The sequence below is a fragment of the Schistocerca serialis genome, chromosome 5, assembly GCF_023864345.2.
Source record: "Schistocerca serialis cubense isolate TAMUIC-IGC-003099 chromosome 5, iqSchSeri2.2, whole genome shotgun sequence".
In the NCBI taxonomy this organism is placed as follows: Eukaryota; Metazoa; Arthropoda; class Insecta; order Orthoptera; family Acrididae; genus Schistocerca; species Schistocerca serialis.
Window position 1 is genome coordinate 703045279 of NC_064642.1, and position 17400 is coordinate 703062678.

Consider the following 17400-nt stretch of genomic DNA (forward strand, 5'->3'; position numbering starts at 1 on the left):
GCACATGGTGAGAGTTTCTACTGCTTGTCTTCTTGCTTGGCAAACCCCATCTTGGCCATCAAAGTCGTTGGATTTCTCCCAGAATGAGAACGTTTGGAGGACTATAAGCTGGGCCGCCCAACCACCTCGGTATTTGGCAGACGTAATGCGCCAATTGGACAGAATTTTACACGATATCCCTCAGGAAGGCATACAGCAAACCTGTCAATCAATGCCAAGTCGAATAACTGCTTGCATAGGAGCCGGAGGTGGGCCAGTGCGGTATTTACTTGCTCAGTTTGTGAAGCTCTATCTCTTGAATAAATCATCCAATTTTTTTCCGAAATTGCAATCATTTGTTTGTCTGTACATGTAAAGCACATCTGCTGATTTCCGTCCTATTCGAATAGTTCTTTCATGACGCGACTTTATAATTGTTGTTGTTTTTCTTTGCGCTTCTTACAGTGTACATTCACAGACACTAATTGTAGATTCACAGACGATAGTTTTAATGATGTTAAACATTTAGTACAGATGGAAAATATGCGTAGCAATAAAATGATTTGACATGACAATGAACTTCCTGACAAAAGTACTGTGGTAATGGCACTACCAAAGCAGCGTAGCATCAATCATGCTATTCGCATACACTGTGAAAAAGAAAGTAACAATCATTCGAAATTTCGTAATTGAACTTCGTAATTGTCTCCCACTGTGACGAATTAGATTGAAATTGGGCTCAAAAGTGCCTACAGCGTTCCTCTGTAATGGTACAGATCCGTGGCGGCGGGTGAAGTCACGCTCGTGCTCGGCGGCGCTTCGAACAGCAAGGTGTCAATGAAGCCCGCCAGGTTAGCCGTTCGTTCTAATGCACGGCTTTCCGGATTGGGAAGGAGCGCCTGGTCACCGGCACGACTCCGCTAGTCTTTGGATGGTTTTTAGGCGGTTTTCCATCTGCCGCGGCGAATGCGGGCTGGTTCTCCGTTTCCGTCTCAGCTACTCTATGTCGGCGATTGCTGCCCAAACAAGTTCTCCACACACGCATACACCACCATTACTCTGTAACTTCCCTACAAAATTTATAATAAATATTATGGATAATGATTATGATTTTAGTGTAACCTCGAAACAAAATTCTTTTCACGATAACCTCCACACAAAATTCATTTAAATTTAATCTACCCACAAAATTCTTTCTGATTTAATCTAAGCTCAAAATTCATTCACATTTAGCGTGACCTCATAACAGAAAAATTCCTAAACCTCTCAACAGTAAAAATTATAATTATGTCGTTCACATTCATTGTAACGTCCCAATAAAAATAAATTCAGTAACCTGGTAATAAAACAATGTAAGTAACCTCTCAATTAAATTGTCGCTCACTTATGACCTTTTCAATAATTCACTGTGAATTTAACCCGGTAAATTTTGGACTACAGCAGTGCTGCGTCATGGCCCTGAAAGATCATGCTGATTAAAAAAAGGAAAAATTCTTACCTCAATGAAGTCGCCGGATATATCTGCTCTTACAATAAATTTTTCCGGCACAGCTCTGTGCAGTGCTGGCCGACCTATCTGTCATTTATGAAAGGGAGCAACTGATTTTTCTATTGCAATAATCGGGATGATCATGGATGGGAGAAATTAGTAAATTCTTTAAATTGAAATGAATGGTTGTTAAAAGGTACTTTTTATGAGGAAGATTATTATTACGAGAGTGTTAAAACATTTACATGCGACTTGAGATAACATTACTAGATATGCGCGAGGCTGCTTTTTACCTTATACAATAATACTCAGGCTCCGGCATCGCTGCACCGCGACCGGGCCAGCCAACACGATACACCATACCACACCAGAGCAGACTCCAGACTACAGTTACACAGTTCCTACTGCAGTCAACACTGCTCCTTGGTCAGAGACCTTGCATATCGTAGGCAGCGCATGAGCAATACATCGAAATTACATCTGCTCGGACCTCTTACAACTCTATCACGCAAACACATAGGGGTTACACTCGTCTGGTGTGTGACGTTCCCTGGGTTGAGGGGGGGGGGGGGGGAGGGTCCACCTGCGGTCGAACCGCACAATAACCCTGAAAGAATGGTTTGTGTGGAGCGGCGGAAGGGTGAAGTGGACTGCGGTAGTCGTCGTGGGATTGTGGACCACTCCAGCTGCGACGGGGACGGAACTTTATCGTAGTTTGTAAGCCCCCGTTTACATACAATACAATACAATACATAGTGTGGACAAATGTGGAAAAAAAAGGCGACAGCTCAGAAGTTCATGTGACGTGTAAGTTGGATTAACGATGGTACATTGGCTCCAAATTACATCAAAATTCTGCCCGGCTCCTCGTGGTCGTGTCACAAGATGGGAAGTTCGTCTCATCCATCTTACCCCTTCTTTTGACTACTCTGCGTTGAAGGTCAGAACCGCGACGGCTAAAGTTGAAATCATGCGTTTTTCTAATGGTGGCCGAGGAAAGCTTTTCAGACGCGCCGCGGCTCAGAATCGAATCCGTTGCAGCATCCCTGAACATGGAAGTTAATAGGAATATAAAAAAAGGGAGGAAGGTTTATCTGTTTAGCAAGAGTAATAGAAGGCAGATTTCAGACTACCTAACAGATCAAAACGAAAATTTCTGTTCCGACACTGACAATTTTGAGTGTTTATGGAAAAAGTTCAAGGCAATCGTAAAATGCGTTTTACGCAGGTACGTGCCGAGTAAAACTGTGAGGGACGGGAAAAACCCACCGTGGTACAACAACAAAGTTAGGAAACTACTGCGAAAGCAAAGAGAGCTTCACTCCAAGTTTAAACGCAGCCAAAACCTCTCAGACAAACAGAAGCTAAACGATGTCAAAGTTAGCGTAAGGAGGGCTATGCGTGAAGCGTTCAGTGAATTCGAAAGTAAAATTCTATGTACCGACTTGACAGAAAATCCTAGGAAGTTCTGGTCTTACGTTAAATCAGTAAGTGGCTCGAAACAGCATATCCAGACACTCCGGGATGATGATGGCATTGAAACAGAGGATGACACGCGTAAAGCTGAAATACTAAACACCTTTCTCCAAAGCTGTTTCACAGAGGAAGACCGCACTGCAGTTCCTTCTCTAAATCCTTGCACAAACGAAAAAATGGCTGACATCGAAATAAGTGTCCAAGGAATAGAAAAGCAACTGGAAACACTCAATAGAGGAAAGTCCACTGGACCTGACGGGATACCAATTCGATTCTACACAGAGTACGCGAAAGAACTTGCCCCCCTTCTAACAGCCGTGTACCGCAAGTCTCTAGAGGAACGGAGGGTTCCAAATTATTGGAAAAGAGCACAGGTAGTCCCAGTCTTCATGAAGGGTCGTCTAGCAGATGCGCAAAACTATAGACCTATATCTCTGACGTCGATCTGTTGTAGAATTTTAGAACATGTTTTTTGCTCGAGTATCATGTCGTTTTTGGAAACCCAGAATCTACTATATAGGAATCAACATGGATTCCGGAAACAGCGATCGTGTGAGACCCAACTCGCTTTATTTGTTCATGAGACCCAGAAAATATTAGATACAGGCTCCCAGGTAGATGCTATTTTGCTTGACTTCCGGAAGGCGTTCGATACAGTTCCGCACTGTCGCCTGATAAACAAAGTAAGAGCCTGCGGAATATCAGACCAGCTGTGTGGCTGGATTGAAGAGTTTTTAGCAAACAGAACACAGCATGTTGTTATCAATGGAGAGACGTCTACAGACGTTAAAGTAACCTCTGGCGTGCCACAGGGGAGTGTTATGGGACCATTGCTTTTCACAATATATATAAATGACCTAGTAGATAGTGTCGGAAGTTCCATGCGGCTTTTCGCGGATGATGCTGTAGTATACAGAGAAGTTGCGGCATTAGAAAATTGTAGCGAAATGCAGGAAGATCTGCAGCGGATAGGCACTTGGTGCAGGGAGTGGCAACTGTCCCTTAACATAGACAAATGTAATGTATTGCGAATACATAGAAAGAAGGATCCTTTATTGTATGATTATATGATAGCGGAACAAACACTGGTAGCAGTTACTTCTGTAAAATATCTGGGAGTATGCGTGCGGAACGATTTGAAGTGGAATGATCATATAAAATTAGTTGTTGGTAAGGCGGGTACCAGGTTGAGATTCATTGGGAGAGTGCTTAGAAAATGTAGTCCATCAACAAAGGAGGTGGCTTACGAAACACTCGTTCGACCTATACTTGAGTATTGCTCATCAGTGTGGGATCCGTACCAGATCGGTTTGACGGAGGAGATAAAGAAGATCCAAAGAAGAGCGGCCCGTTTCGTCACAGGGTTATTTGGTAACCGTGATAGCGTTACGGAGATGTTTAATAAACTCAATTGGCAGACTCTGCAAGAGAGGCGCTCTGCATCGCGGTGTAGCTTGCTCGCCAGGTTTCGAGAGGGTGCGTTTCTGGATGAGGATGCTTCCCCTTACTTTAACCTCCCGAGGAGATTAGAGCGCGCATGGAGGCTTCCAGACAGTCGTTCTTCCCGCGAAACATACGCGACTGGAACAGGAAAGGGAGGTAATGACAGTGGCACGCAAAGTGCCCTCCGCCACACACCGTTGGGTGGCTTGCGGAGTATAAATGTAGATGTAGATGTAGATGTAGAAATGGTCCTCGATATCCAGCCAGTGGGGTTACTTGCCCTCAGGCTCTAGAGCAGCCGCAAGGCACCCCTCAGCTGAATCGGTATCGAAATCTCTGACAAGTCCGTTTTTAACGTGCATGGGTGGTACGGAAGCTCTTGCTAAACTAGGGGGTCTTAGTGGGATCTTTGGCGTTTTGATCACGCTCGTGTGAAAGTTGCTCCCCCTCTTTGAGGACAGCACAGGAAAGTGCAAAACAGGAGGCCAGCAAAAGTATTAACGTCGTTTGCTGCTTCAAATCAAGTTCATATTTTGTCCGATGATTTTGAACGGTCCCTAATGGTTCTGTCATGTATGTTGTTATTGTGCCCTTCAGTCCTGAGACTGGTTTGATGCAGCTCTCCATGCTACTCTACCCTGTGCAAGCTTCTTCATCTCCCAGCATCTACTGCAACCCCCCATCTTTCTGAATCTGCTTAGTGTATTCATCCCTTGGTCTCCCTCTACGATTTTTACCCTCCACGCTGCCCTCCAATACTAAATTGGTGATCCCTTGATGCCTCATAACATCTCCTACCAACCGATTCCTTCTTCTAGTCAAGTTGTGTCACAAACTCCTCTTCTCCCCAGTTCTATTCAATACCTCCACATTAGTTATGTGATCTACACATCTAATCTTCAGCATTCTTCTGTAGCACCACATTTCGAAAGTTTCTATTCTCTTCTTGTCCAAACTATTTATCGTCCATGTTTCACTTGCATACATGGATACACTCCATTTAAATACTTTCAGAAACGACTTCCTGACACTTAAATCTATACTCGATGTTATCAAATTTCTCTTCTTCAGAAACACTTTCCTTGCCATTGCCAGTCTACATTTTACATCCTCTCTACTTCGACCATCATCAGTTATTTTGCTCCCCAAATAGCAAAACTCCTTTACCACTTTAAGTGTCTCACTTCCTAATCTAATTCCCTCAGTATCACCCGACTTGATTCGACTACATTCCATTATCCTCGTTTTGCTTTCGTTGATGTTCATCTTATATCCTCCTTTCAAGGCACTGTCCGTTCCGTTCAACTGCTCTACCAAGTCCTTTGCTGTCTCGGACAGAATTACAATGTCATCGGCGAACCTCAAAGTTTTTATTTCTTCCGCATGGTTTTTAATACCTACTCCGAATTTTTCTTTTGTTTCCTTTACTACCTGCTCAATATACAGATTGAATAACATCGGGGAGAGGCTACAACCCTGTCTCGCTCCCTTCCCAACCACTGCTTCCCTTTCATGTTCCTCGATTCTTATAACTGTCATCTGGTTTCTGTACAAATCGTAAATAGCCTTTCGCTCCCTCTGTTCCACCCGTGCCACCTTCAGAATTTGAGAGACTGTCATGTATAGCAAAGCAAAATTGTGGTTCGTACTACAGTCGGAAGGGGTCAAATGAAATTCAATGGGATTGCAGCCCCGTGATGTCCTTACAGTAGGGTTGATTCGTTTGGGGTGTGTCAGCAGCGTCGAACATTGCCAGGAACGCCTTGTTGCTCAGCCCACTGCGAACTGCGTTTTTCGAACCGCTAAATGTGTGGGAATCAACGCCCGTGCGAAAGGGGTTGTTTCATTGACACCCTTGACGCCACATGCCATTCTCTGAGCACTTCTTCTGTCGATTCTAAGCGGCAATATTTCAAATGTTTTCCTTGTCCTCCCATAGGAGAGAGGGGTCAACAGAAGGGTAGAGACGTAGCTATGGCTTGATGTGATGACCTTCCCATCCACGATGGCATTGGGCACAGTTGTGGTAAAATTTGGTGTCAGTATGACATCCACAAACGGCCTTACACTTCGCTGAACTTCTGAGCTGTGCCGTTTTTTCGGCATGTGTCGGCACCTTGCTGTTTAAATCGATGCCGAGCCTGGAGCTCGCCACGCTTTTTCGTCGTTACAAAGAAAGTTTCAGCCAAATTTTAAACATGTATGTTGCAATGGGAGACATTTACAGGGTTTCGAATAAGCGATACGGATTTCATTTTTTTGCGCAGTGTAATTGTCTTCCGAGTCCCACCTATCAGTGTTGTGGTTGACAGGAGAGCCAACACCGTGTCATTAAAGGAGGCCGAAATGCACGCGTTTTAGCTCACGCAGGCTGGTGTGAGGTCTGGAACAGGACAAGGAAATTAGAATTTAGAAAAACGGACGTAGCTGGTGGAATACTTAACTTTAATCCATTAATGATGAACGTCGCTCTTGACGGTACATGATTCACAATATCAATAGTAACTGAATATGGCGTCTTGCTAGGTCGTAGCAAATGACGTAGCTGAAGGCTATGCTAAACTATCGTCTTGGCAAATGACAGCGTATTTTGTGAGTGAACCATCGATAGCAAAGTCGGTTGTACAACTGGGGCAAGTGCCAGGAAGTCTCTCTAGACCTGCCGTGTGGTGGCGCTCGGTCTGCAATCACTGATAGTGGCGACACGTGGGTCCGACGTATACTACCGGACCGCGGCCGATTTAAAGGCTACCACCTAGCAAGTGTGGTGTCTGGCGGTGACACCACAATCAGTACGTCTAAAAAAATACGAGGCTTATAAATGCTTTGAGTATAGTGAATATTTTGCGGCAGACCTTCCAGAATTGAACTACACGACTGGAGCCTACTCTTTGGAAAATGTTTAACTAAGGTCACTGACCGAAGTACACTGTCCCACAGCCCAGCTGGAAGCTTTCCGGCTTATATTCATATTTCAGTGGACATTCAAAATCGTCACGTCAGTGTTTCAATCGATTACAAAAACAGACTTGGCGAAGACTTTTTGGGACGGGTTGAGCGAGGCATGAACCATTTGTTTTAAGGTACTATCCACTTTCCAAGTATTGGTTGGCACACCGGAAAGGGAACGGAATGGCAATCCGAGGATTGTGGGGCCTAATCCCTACGAGGAGGCGTTCCTTTTTTCAGTTTTCTATTTTTTTTTGTTATTTATACTACAAATGAACCGAAATAATTCTCAGTATATTGGTTTTATTAATATTTTCATAAAAGGCTTGAAAAAGAAATGGAAACGGTAATTTGGGATTGCAAATAAATTTCCAGAAAGGGGGTATAAGGCGTCCACGAGAACTTCGTATATATAATTAGGTACCTTTATTATTTTACAGTTGATAATTTACACTTGCTGAGGTGATATTCACCGCAAAAACGGGGAAAGCAGTAATTTTCTTGGTATCTTGCGCAAGTTAAGAAGGCTGAATTTTTACAAATACATGGTGGTTTTAAAGTTTCTATAGAAAACAGAATTGGAGTGTATTCGAAAAGGTTCTCTCTCATCATAGGTGTGGCAGCAAACCACAAGGTACGCATAATTTCATCAAATATTGGCATTGTAATAAATATGGATGCAGTCTTTTCAGTACGTGATTGCTTTTTCTCTGTCGATGGAATAATAACAGTTATCAAGCTTTTTGTTAAAATTCTTTACTTGACGTTAAAAACAGACATCGCAGGATTGCACTAGCGAGTGCATTTGTGGGTGTAATCACTTTAATTACTAAATAATGGCAATTCTCCCTCGTCCTGAAAAATCTCGTCCTATAACTGTGGGTTTGTTTGTTCTCGCCACGAGTCAGTTAACGTAAGGCTTCATCAGTCAAAAAATTTTGCATCAGTTATCCTGAATTTCCTATACTTTGACAAAGTAATGTCGACATTTCTGCGTATTGGGGCGTATTCATTCACCAAATTTTCCTTTGCCTTTCCTTTTCGGGCCTTTTATGAAAATATTAATAAGTATTATTTCGATTTATTTGCATTGAAAGTAAATAAGAAATTGAAAATAAGAAAAGGAAAAGTGTTTCCTTACGGGAACTTGAGCACACGACCCTCGGATTACCATTCTGTACATTTTCCATTGTGCCAACCGTTGCTCGGAAGGCATGCTAACATAAAATGCTCCTGCTTCGCCCAATCTGTGGCAAAAAGTTTTTTCTAAACACTTGACAATCTGGAGCTGCCACTTCCGTCTTTTTCATTTCTGGGGCCAAGCCCTGAATATTCCATAACTCCGGACGACGAATAGGTGCGATCCCGTTGTCAGTTACTCGAAATACACTGACGGGCCTAACCCGTACAACTCGCGTAGTGAGACAAACAGACCAGCTCCAAACACTGGTGCATCAGGTGCCAACACCACGCTGGCTACGGTTCTCGACGAATCAGAACAAAGAACACTTACGATAGATTCGCCCGTATAATGGCGAGCTGGAACTTTGCTCCTTTATAATATTATTTGCTTATTACATGAGAAATCAGATTCTATGAAAACTCGCAAGTTCACTTAATAAAGTAGAGCATCTGTTGCTATCATTTAACTAAATAGTAGAAAAATTGTGCGTAGGGATGTGGAGCAAACACTACATTTATATATTGGTGCTGTTAACAATGTTGTCGTAGATCGATAACTTAAAATACCGCGACTCAGACAGCTATTTATTTTTAAGAGGAAACAGGTACTACATTACTTTCCCAACTGAGAGCCATATTTTACGTAGCAGCCTTTTTCAAAAATCTTCACTTTTCGCTGCACCTCACCTGGCTCTAAGATAACCGAGATAGTATAGCTTTTTAGGTGCACGATGCTGGTATTTGACTAATATACCTTAAAAATTACGCCTCCAGACACTTTATACGCTAGTTGCATATAACTTCCGTACTGTCTCAGCTATAGTTGCATGTTTGAAATAAAAATGAAAAGAAATGGAATGATCGTATGGCACTCTTGCGGGGAAGTTCGTCGCGGTATTGCAAATCCTTTTTTTTTAGTCGACGTCACTTCGGCAACTTGGGAGTTAATGATGATAAAGAACACACAACACCCAGTCATCACGAAGTAGAGAAAATCCCTGACCCCGCCGGGAATCGAACCCGGGACCCCGTGCGCGGGAAGCGAGAACGCTACCGCAAGACGACGAGCTGCGGACAGTTGCACGTTTGATAACGTGGGACTGCAGTTCCAGAGAGTGCATAAATTGAAATACGCGGCACTGATGTATTTACAGACTATATTCCCCTATACGATATCTTGCTCTATGGCTTCCTAGAAAGTTTCAGATCGATCACTAATACAATACAGTTCAAATTTTATTCATATTAAAGGACAGACTTCTAAATGTTCATAGCTGATATCGATCACATATATTATTTCACCATGACCCACCACTTTGCGTCATTGCACTCGCGAAAACTCAGTTCATCTACGAATAAAAGCGGAGCGCACATTTCTCAGTTTACTCTAAGTTTATCACTGAAGTTCTGCAGTTCACACGAAACAGTGCACAAGTTTATTTAAATATTTTATTCCTGTCACTACGCATGAAAATCAACACGCCAGCCCGGCCGCCACGTCAACAAACAGCATTCAGTTCGTCGCAGCCTTGTCACTCGATTGTTCAATCTCAATAGTCAAAAACAGGCTCTCTTCTAGCAAATATTGTGAAAAGTACGTTGAAACATATAATATTCTTGTAACATTTGAATGTACTAACATTTAGTATTAAGAATAATGAATAAAACAAAATAACAAAGGAAAAATAATATTTATGTAGGCTCCTTCGAGCTACATCTTTACATAGTGAAGTATACACTGCGTCCAACTTCCTAAAACTGCCGTTTTTGAAATGGAACATTGATTTGCGTCCTCCCTGATGGTGGTCTTCCAAATCAGTGGGCGAATACATCTATCTATCGAATACACCTGACCGTCGCAGCCGGCCGCGGTGGTCGAGCGGTTCTAGGCGCTACAGTCTGGAACCACGCGACCGCTACTGTCGCAGGTTCGAATCCTGCCTCGGGCATGGATGTGTGTGATGTCCTTAGGTTAGTTAGGTTTAAGCAGTTCTGAGTTCTAGGGGAGTGATGACCTCAGAAGTTAAGTCCCATAGTGCTCAGAGCCAATTGAACCATTTTTTTTTTTTTTTTTTTTTTTTTTTTTTTTTTTACCGTCGCACTGTGTAGTCAGTAGTACCAGAATGCACTTATACAGCACTGTACTCTGTTTGACTGTTGGTGTATTGTACTTTTGTAGATCGCAGAGACCGCCCCGTGGTGTGGAGACGAGCAGAAATCAGACGAGAGTGGGAAGAACTACCAGAGACAAATCCGCACCCTGGCAGACAATCGCCTTCCAGGTGGGTTCTCACTAACGATGCATGCGAGTCTTGACTAAAGCCGTCGGCACACGGACCGTGATGTCTAACGTTAACGTTGAGCGTGCCAAGTTCAACGTGCTGCTGAACGCTCAGGAACGATGCGACTTGTGCATACGGTACGTGGGCCTCAACGTGCTATACGCGAGCGCAACGCACTCCTGCGGCAGTTGAGGGATATTTCTAGTTCTTAAATCACACTGTTTACTCAACGGACGCGCGTAAAATTCCCACTTCACCTCTATTAAAACGCACATTTCCATCATCGTCCACGAAAAGGAAAGTACCATGTCCAATCAATAGCGACACATGCATATAAAAGTTCCATTACAAACAGTACGTTACTAATTTGGAATGCTTCTCCGCATAAGATAATCATTATTTCATCCTTCCCACATTTTAGTGAAACCCCAAGGTCAATCTTACTTGATCACTGTTCCTACCCAGTAGCAGAATCTTTGCAAAATGTGAATTACGAAGCGTAAAAGAAAAAGGAGCAAAATATCTTTATACAAGTAGCGCAAGCTGTCCTGTAGATTAAGCCAATCGAACAAAGTCACCCCTCAAAAAAAGTTGAACTTTTATTTACACAACATCAAATATTGTAGTATATATTTATATTAAACTAATAATAAAGTATCAGAACCTAATAAAAACGAGAAAGTTAGGGAAAAAAATGTAACTATCCAGACCGGAACCACCGCCCAACTACTAACGCAATTCTGGGCAGTGCCGCTAATCATTACGCTTTTCTTTATATATATTTTGTTCGCCGTAGTTCGTTGCATCTGCTCGGGCGGACGTCGTATGGCACCCGTTTAAGTTCATTGTTGATCAATTAACTCAGTTTTTTTGTTGCACAGGGCTGCTAACCCTCTGACCGAACACGCTAAGCTACCGTGCCGGCGTTAAATCAACATTGCATCTTTTGCATATAATCATATTATGTTACCCCTTGTGAAAACCGTAATCGTAGATATGTTACTTAACTGAAATTTAATTATAACAAATTGTACGAAGAACAATGCGTTTTGGGTGGATCTTCAGTGTGTCGCTACCTTCAAATTACAAAAATTCTTTTGCCACGAATATGATTTTTCTCATTGTTTTATTGGAACGAATCACACAGTTAACAACGGGTTATCCAGTGATTCTAAATTTGCTGGTGCTCAGAAACGGCATATATACGTATAGGCTTGAAATGAAAGTCAATATGGCGCCTCACAACTCTGTACTGAAGGGAGACGGCGTGCTTGTGACGTAGTGGCGTTGTGCCATCTCATTGGTCAACGCTCAAACGCAAGCTCAGAATATCTGACATGCTAGATAGTGCTCTGCACGTTCGGAAAGACTCCCGAACGTGCTATTCCACGCTATGACGTCAGAAACTCGGCACGCTCAACGCTCAACGTTCGGATGCACGGTCCGTGTGCCGACGGCTTAAGTAGAGTCTAGCGAGCGATGAAGCAGTTCTGCTAACTTAAAACTGTACATTCTTCCAGTCTCCTGAGGGCCAGAGGTGGCGGCCTTGTATGCTAAATTTCGCCCTCCATATAGCTTTTAATCATCTTCAAACTGAAACATGTGCTCTTCCTACTATAATCTATACGCGGAATTAGTAAAATCATGTTCTCTGCTTTCTTTTCTGGTATTGCAATTTGTATTGACGAATGTGCAGTTTGAAGGAGCTAATCGACGGAAATACTTTAGTTTCAACTGTCCGAAACAACATAAACGCATTACAGCAGTTAAAAGTGAAATCTATCAATCTCAATGCACACTTAAAAAATCATTTTTACTGCATTCATTATGAAATATAAACTGGCTACAAACTCCAGAACGAGATTTTCACTCTGCAGCGGAGTGTGCGCTGATATGAAACGTCCTGGCAGATTGAAACTGTGTGCCGGACCGAGACTCGAACTCGGGACCTTTGCCTTTCGCGGACAAGTGCTCTACCAACTGAGATACCCAAGCACGACTCACGCCCCGTCCTCACAGCTTTACTTCTGCCAGTACCTCGTCTCCTACTTTCCAAACTTTACAGAAGCTCTCCTGCGAACCTTGCTTGGGTAGCTCAGACGGAAGAGCACTTGCCCGCGAAAGGCAAAGGTCCCGAGTTCGAATCTCGGTCCGGCACACAGTTTTAATCTGTCAGGAAGTTTCATATCAGCGCACACTCCGCTGCAGAGTGAAAATCTCATTCTGGAAACATCCCCCAGGCTGTGGCTAAGCCATATCTCCACAATATCCTTTCTTTCAGGAGTGCCAGTTCTGCAAGGTTCGCAGGAGAGCTTCTGTAAAGTTTAGAAAGTAGGAGACGAGGTACTGGCAAAAGTAAGGCTGTGAGGACGGGCTGTGAGACATGCTTGGGTAGCTCAGTTGGTAGAGCACTTGCCCGCGAAAGGGAAAGGTCCCGAGTTCGAGTCTCGCTCCGGCACACAGTTTTAATCTGCCAGGAAGTTTGGCTACAAATTGTTTCTGAAACACGTTGTTCATTCAAGACTTCTTACTGATCTACAACCATCGGTTTTTTTATCTCTCAAATATTCAGTATCCACTACCAGCTATCAGACGTTAAGATTTTTGCACCTTCTACATCAGTGGTTTCCCACCTGGGGTAGCTAGTCTATACAGGAAATGACTAGAGGGAAAATTAAATTACACTCAGGAGTAAAACTAAAAATGATCGATTATATTTCAGCCACGAAACTAAATCACTTAATTAATTGACTTCATTATGTTTATTCTTTCACAGTATTTCTTAGAAGTAAACAATAAATACCAAACATTTTCGGATATGAACATTAGCGAGTGATACGTTGCACTGGATATTGCAGGCCATAAAGTAAATGTTATTGGTACTGTTGTTGCTGGTGTTATGGTTGTTAGCTTCTGCCCGGAGACTGGTTTGATGCAGTTCACTGCGCTAATCTAGCCAGTATAAGCCTTTTCATCTCTGCGTAGCTAATGTAATCTACATTCATTCAAACCAGCTTACTGTAGTTAAGCATTTGTCTCTCTCTAGATTGTATCTCCTCCCACTTACTTCCTTTGCCGAATTACTTGATACCTCAGGATGAACCCTATCAACTGACACCTTATTTAAGTCAAGATTTGCCATTAATATCTTTTCCCTCAGTTCGATTACATCTCTCTGCTATTTATCCATTGTATCATAAAATCCTCAGCACTCTTCTTAAGACCGCATTTCAACAGCTTGTATTCTCTTCTTGTCTTAACTGTTTATAGTCCACGTCTCACTTCAGTATAAGGCTCCATGTTAGATAAATACTTCAGAAAAGATTTCGTAACCCTTAAGTTTGTATTCTGTGTTAACAGGTACTTGTTTTTCAGAAAAGATTTTTTAATGTTGCAATTCGCATTTTATAGCCTCTCCATTTGAGGCATCGCCAGTTACTTTCTTGCCCAATATCAAATTCAGTTACTAATTTTGGTATCGCATTTCCTACTCTAGATCACTCACCTGACCTGTTTTAATTCGACTATATTCCGTTATAATCGTTATACACAACCTCTTCTCAAGACATTGTCCATTCCGCTGAAGTGCTCTTCCAAGTCCTTTGCTGTCTCTGACAGAATTACGATATCGTCGGTTTTTATTCCGTGTGGTTGAAAGTTAATTCCTGTTCCAAATATCTTCTTAGTTTTCTTTACTACTTGCTAACTATACAGACAGGATAACACCTGGGACAGGCCACAACACTGTCTCACTCCCTTCTCACCACTTCTTCCCTTTCACGTCTTTCTACCCTTAAACTACACCCTACTTTCTGCACAAGTTGTAAAAAGCCCGTCGCCCTCTCTATTTATTGCCTTCATAATTTCAAAGAGTATATTCCATTCACCACTGTCAAGAGATTTTTCTAAATCTGTAGATGCTATAAACCTTCCTTTAACCTATTTTCTAGAAGTCGTGGAGGTAGTAATGCCTGGCGTTTTCCTACTTACCTCTGCGACTCAAACTGATCCACTCCGTGGTTGGCCACTACGAGTCTTTCCATTATCTGTAAAGAATTCGACTCAGTATTTTGAAACCATGGCATATCAAAGTGATAGTTCGGTAAAATCAACACCTGTCACCACCTCCTTCCTTGGAGTTGGGATTATTGCATTGTTCTTGAAGTGTGAGGGCATTTGGCCTTTCTCATATATCTGGTGTATGAGGTGGAATAGTTCTGTCAGGGTATGTTCTTCCAAAGAACTTAATATACACAGCCGTTCGCTACAACCACGTTTCGACTTAGGTCTTACAATTTTCTGTCAAATCCTTCTAGCAGAATCTATCTCATCTGCATCTTTTTCCTCTTGTATTTCCATGATATTGTCTCCAAGTCCATTTCCTTCCTATAACCTCCTATAAATTTCTTCCCCATCTCAACATGTCGGTCTTTCCTTAGTAGTGCTTACTATCTGAGCTCGCAATATGCATATATGTGCCTCACTTTCCTATAAAGATGTATTTAATTTTATTATAAGCGCATCCATCTTTTCCCTAGACATGCAAGCTTCTACAGCTTTGTATTTCTCATCTAGCCATCGCTGTTTAGCTAGGATGAACTTCCTGTCAATCTCCCTGCTTCCCGCTTCATTCGTTGCACATTTATACTTCCTACTTTCGTGAATTACATTCATTACATCTTGTGCTACTGGGCCTTGTCTTGATCACTGATCGCCTTCACTTTTTCATCTCTTAGATCCACCAATCCTCCTCCTGTTGCATTTCTTTCCCCTACCTCTGTCAATTTTAAACACTCAACAACCTCTAGTTATTTTAACTTATCCAGCTCTCATCTCCTCAATTCGCTACGTTAATGCATTTTTTCGGTATTAATGTGCAGTTTGGAACCAATAAACTATGATCTGAGTACATATGTGCCCCTGGAAGTGTTTTGCATTTAAAATAGGGATTCTAAATTTTTGTCTTACCATTACACAATCTTTTTGAGATTTTTGAGTGGACCTATGTTTCTCTAGATGTACAACCTTTGTTTCTGATTCTTAAACCAAGTGTAGGCATTGATTAAATTATACTCTTTGTAAAATTCTACCATTCACTTTCCCTTTCTATTCTCGTGCTCTAGTTCATATTATATACTTCTCTTTCACTTCCATTTCCTGGTATCGAATTCCAGTCCCTTGCCAAAATTAAAGTTTAGCCTTGCACAAGGATGTAAATAATTTCTCTTATCTCATCATACATTCACCAGTCAGTGAATGTAGTAGGCACTTAAAGCCATACTACTATCGTAGATGTTGATTTTGTTTATATCCTGCCTACTAAAGATTGATACATTTTTCATATTGGCTCACTGGCATTTGAATTTTGTTATTTATTGTTAGACTTCCTACTGAATTCAGCCTTATTTGATTTCGTGTTGGTAGTCTTGTACTCACCTGACCAGAAATTCTGACTTCTCTAATTCCCACTGTACGTAACTTCAAGTTAAACATGTCATTTTTAAATCCTGTAACCACTCTACCCAAATAAGACTGTTAGCAAAGCCCCGACCCGTATAGCTTTAGTTTTTTTAGTGATTAGAGCACTATCTTACCTCCTCAATGTACCATGAGTGAATGGAAGAAGTTTGTTTCCAAACAGCCACAAAGCGCCTACTGTTAACATTGGCACTGATATGTAGACATTTTCAGTGCAATGTAGGCACAAAGATAAATGGACTGCGTAGGAGAGGGATGAATGGGTGGCGGTAAGAAATCAAACTAAATGAAATTACTCTGTAACAAGGTTAAAAATTCTGCTGGTTTGTTTACTCAGCCATTTACTGCATCCAGTTGTTTGAAGACCCGGTGACAAGTATCCTCTGGCTGTGCAGGTGTGGACGGGATGCGCTCGATGCAACGCCTGCCGTGGATCGGCGGCGACATCCAGAAGTTCGCTGCTGACCTGCACGACGCCAAAGTGAGGGCCGACGCCGAACGACAGCCGACCGAGGAGTTCCACAAGGTACGAGCCGCGACCCTCGCCCTGCCCAGTGCACAGTGTCTGCGTCTTCCTCTGTCTTGTCTGCTATGTTTCAGTAACTGTTTAAAAGTCGACGACGGAGTACTCAGTTCGAGCTGGTATATACACCTACATCTGCACTCCGGGAGCAAAATTGCTGTATCTGATGGAGGGTGCTTTGAGAACACCTATCACTTCTCCACTTTCCTGTTATAGTCGCGAATGGTTCGCAGAAAGAACGATTGACATTAAGCCTCTGTGTGGGTTCGAATCTCCTATCTTCATGGTATCTCGCGAGACATAAATAAGAGGAAGCAATGTATTTGTTGACACTTCTACAGACGCAACTCTCGGAACGTCATACAAAACGCCTTTCTTGCAGCGTCTGCCGGCCGGGGTGACCGAGCGGTTCTAGGCGCTACAGTCTGGAACCGCGCGACCACTACGGTCGCAGGTTCGAATCCTGCCTCGGGCATGGATGTGTGTGATGTCCTTAGGTTAGTTAGGTTTAAGTAGTTCTAAGTTCTAGGGGACTGATGACTTCAGAAGTTAAGTCCCATAGTGCTCAGAGCCATTTGAACCATTTTTTGCAGCGTCTG

At 42.5% G+C, this 17400-nt stretch overlaps 1 protein-coding gene across 1 annotated transcript in view; it reads left to right on the top strand.

The window, feature by feature from the left end:
• The window catches only part of LOC126482183 (uncharacterized), a 172805-nt gene that overhangs the window by 127130 nt on the left and 28275 nt on the right, over nucleotides 1-17400 (top strand). Inside the window, exons 3-4 of the mRNA XM_050106162.1 lie at nucleotides 10698-10800; nucleotides 16674-16804. Of these exons, the coding sequence (XP_049962119.1) occupies nucleotides 10698-10800; nucleotides 16674-16804 (234 nt within the window). The remainder of the gene's footprint in view (nucleotides 1-10697; nucleotides 10801-16673; nucleotides 16805-17400) is intronic.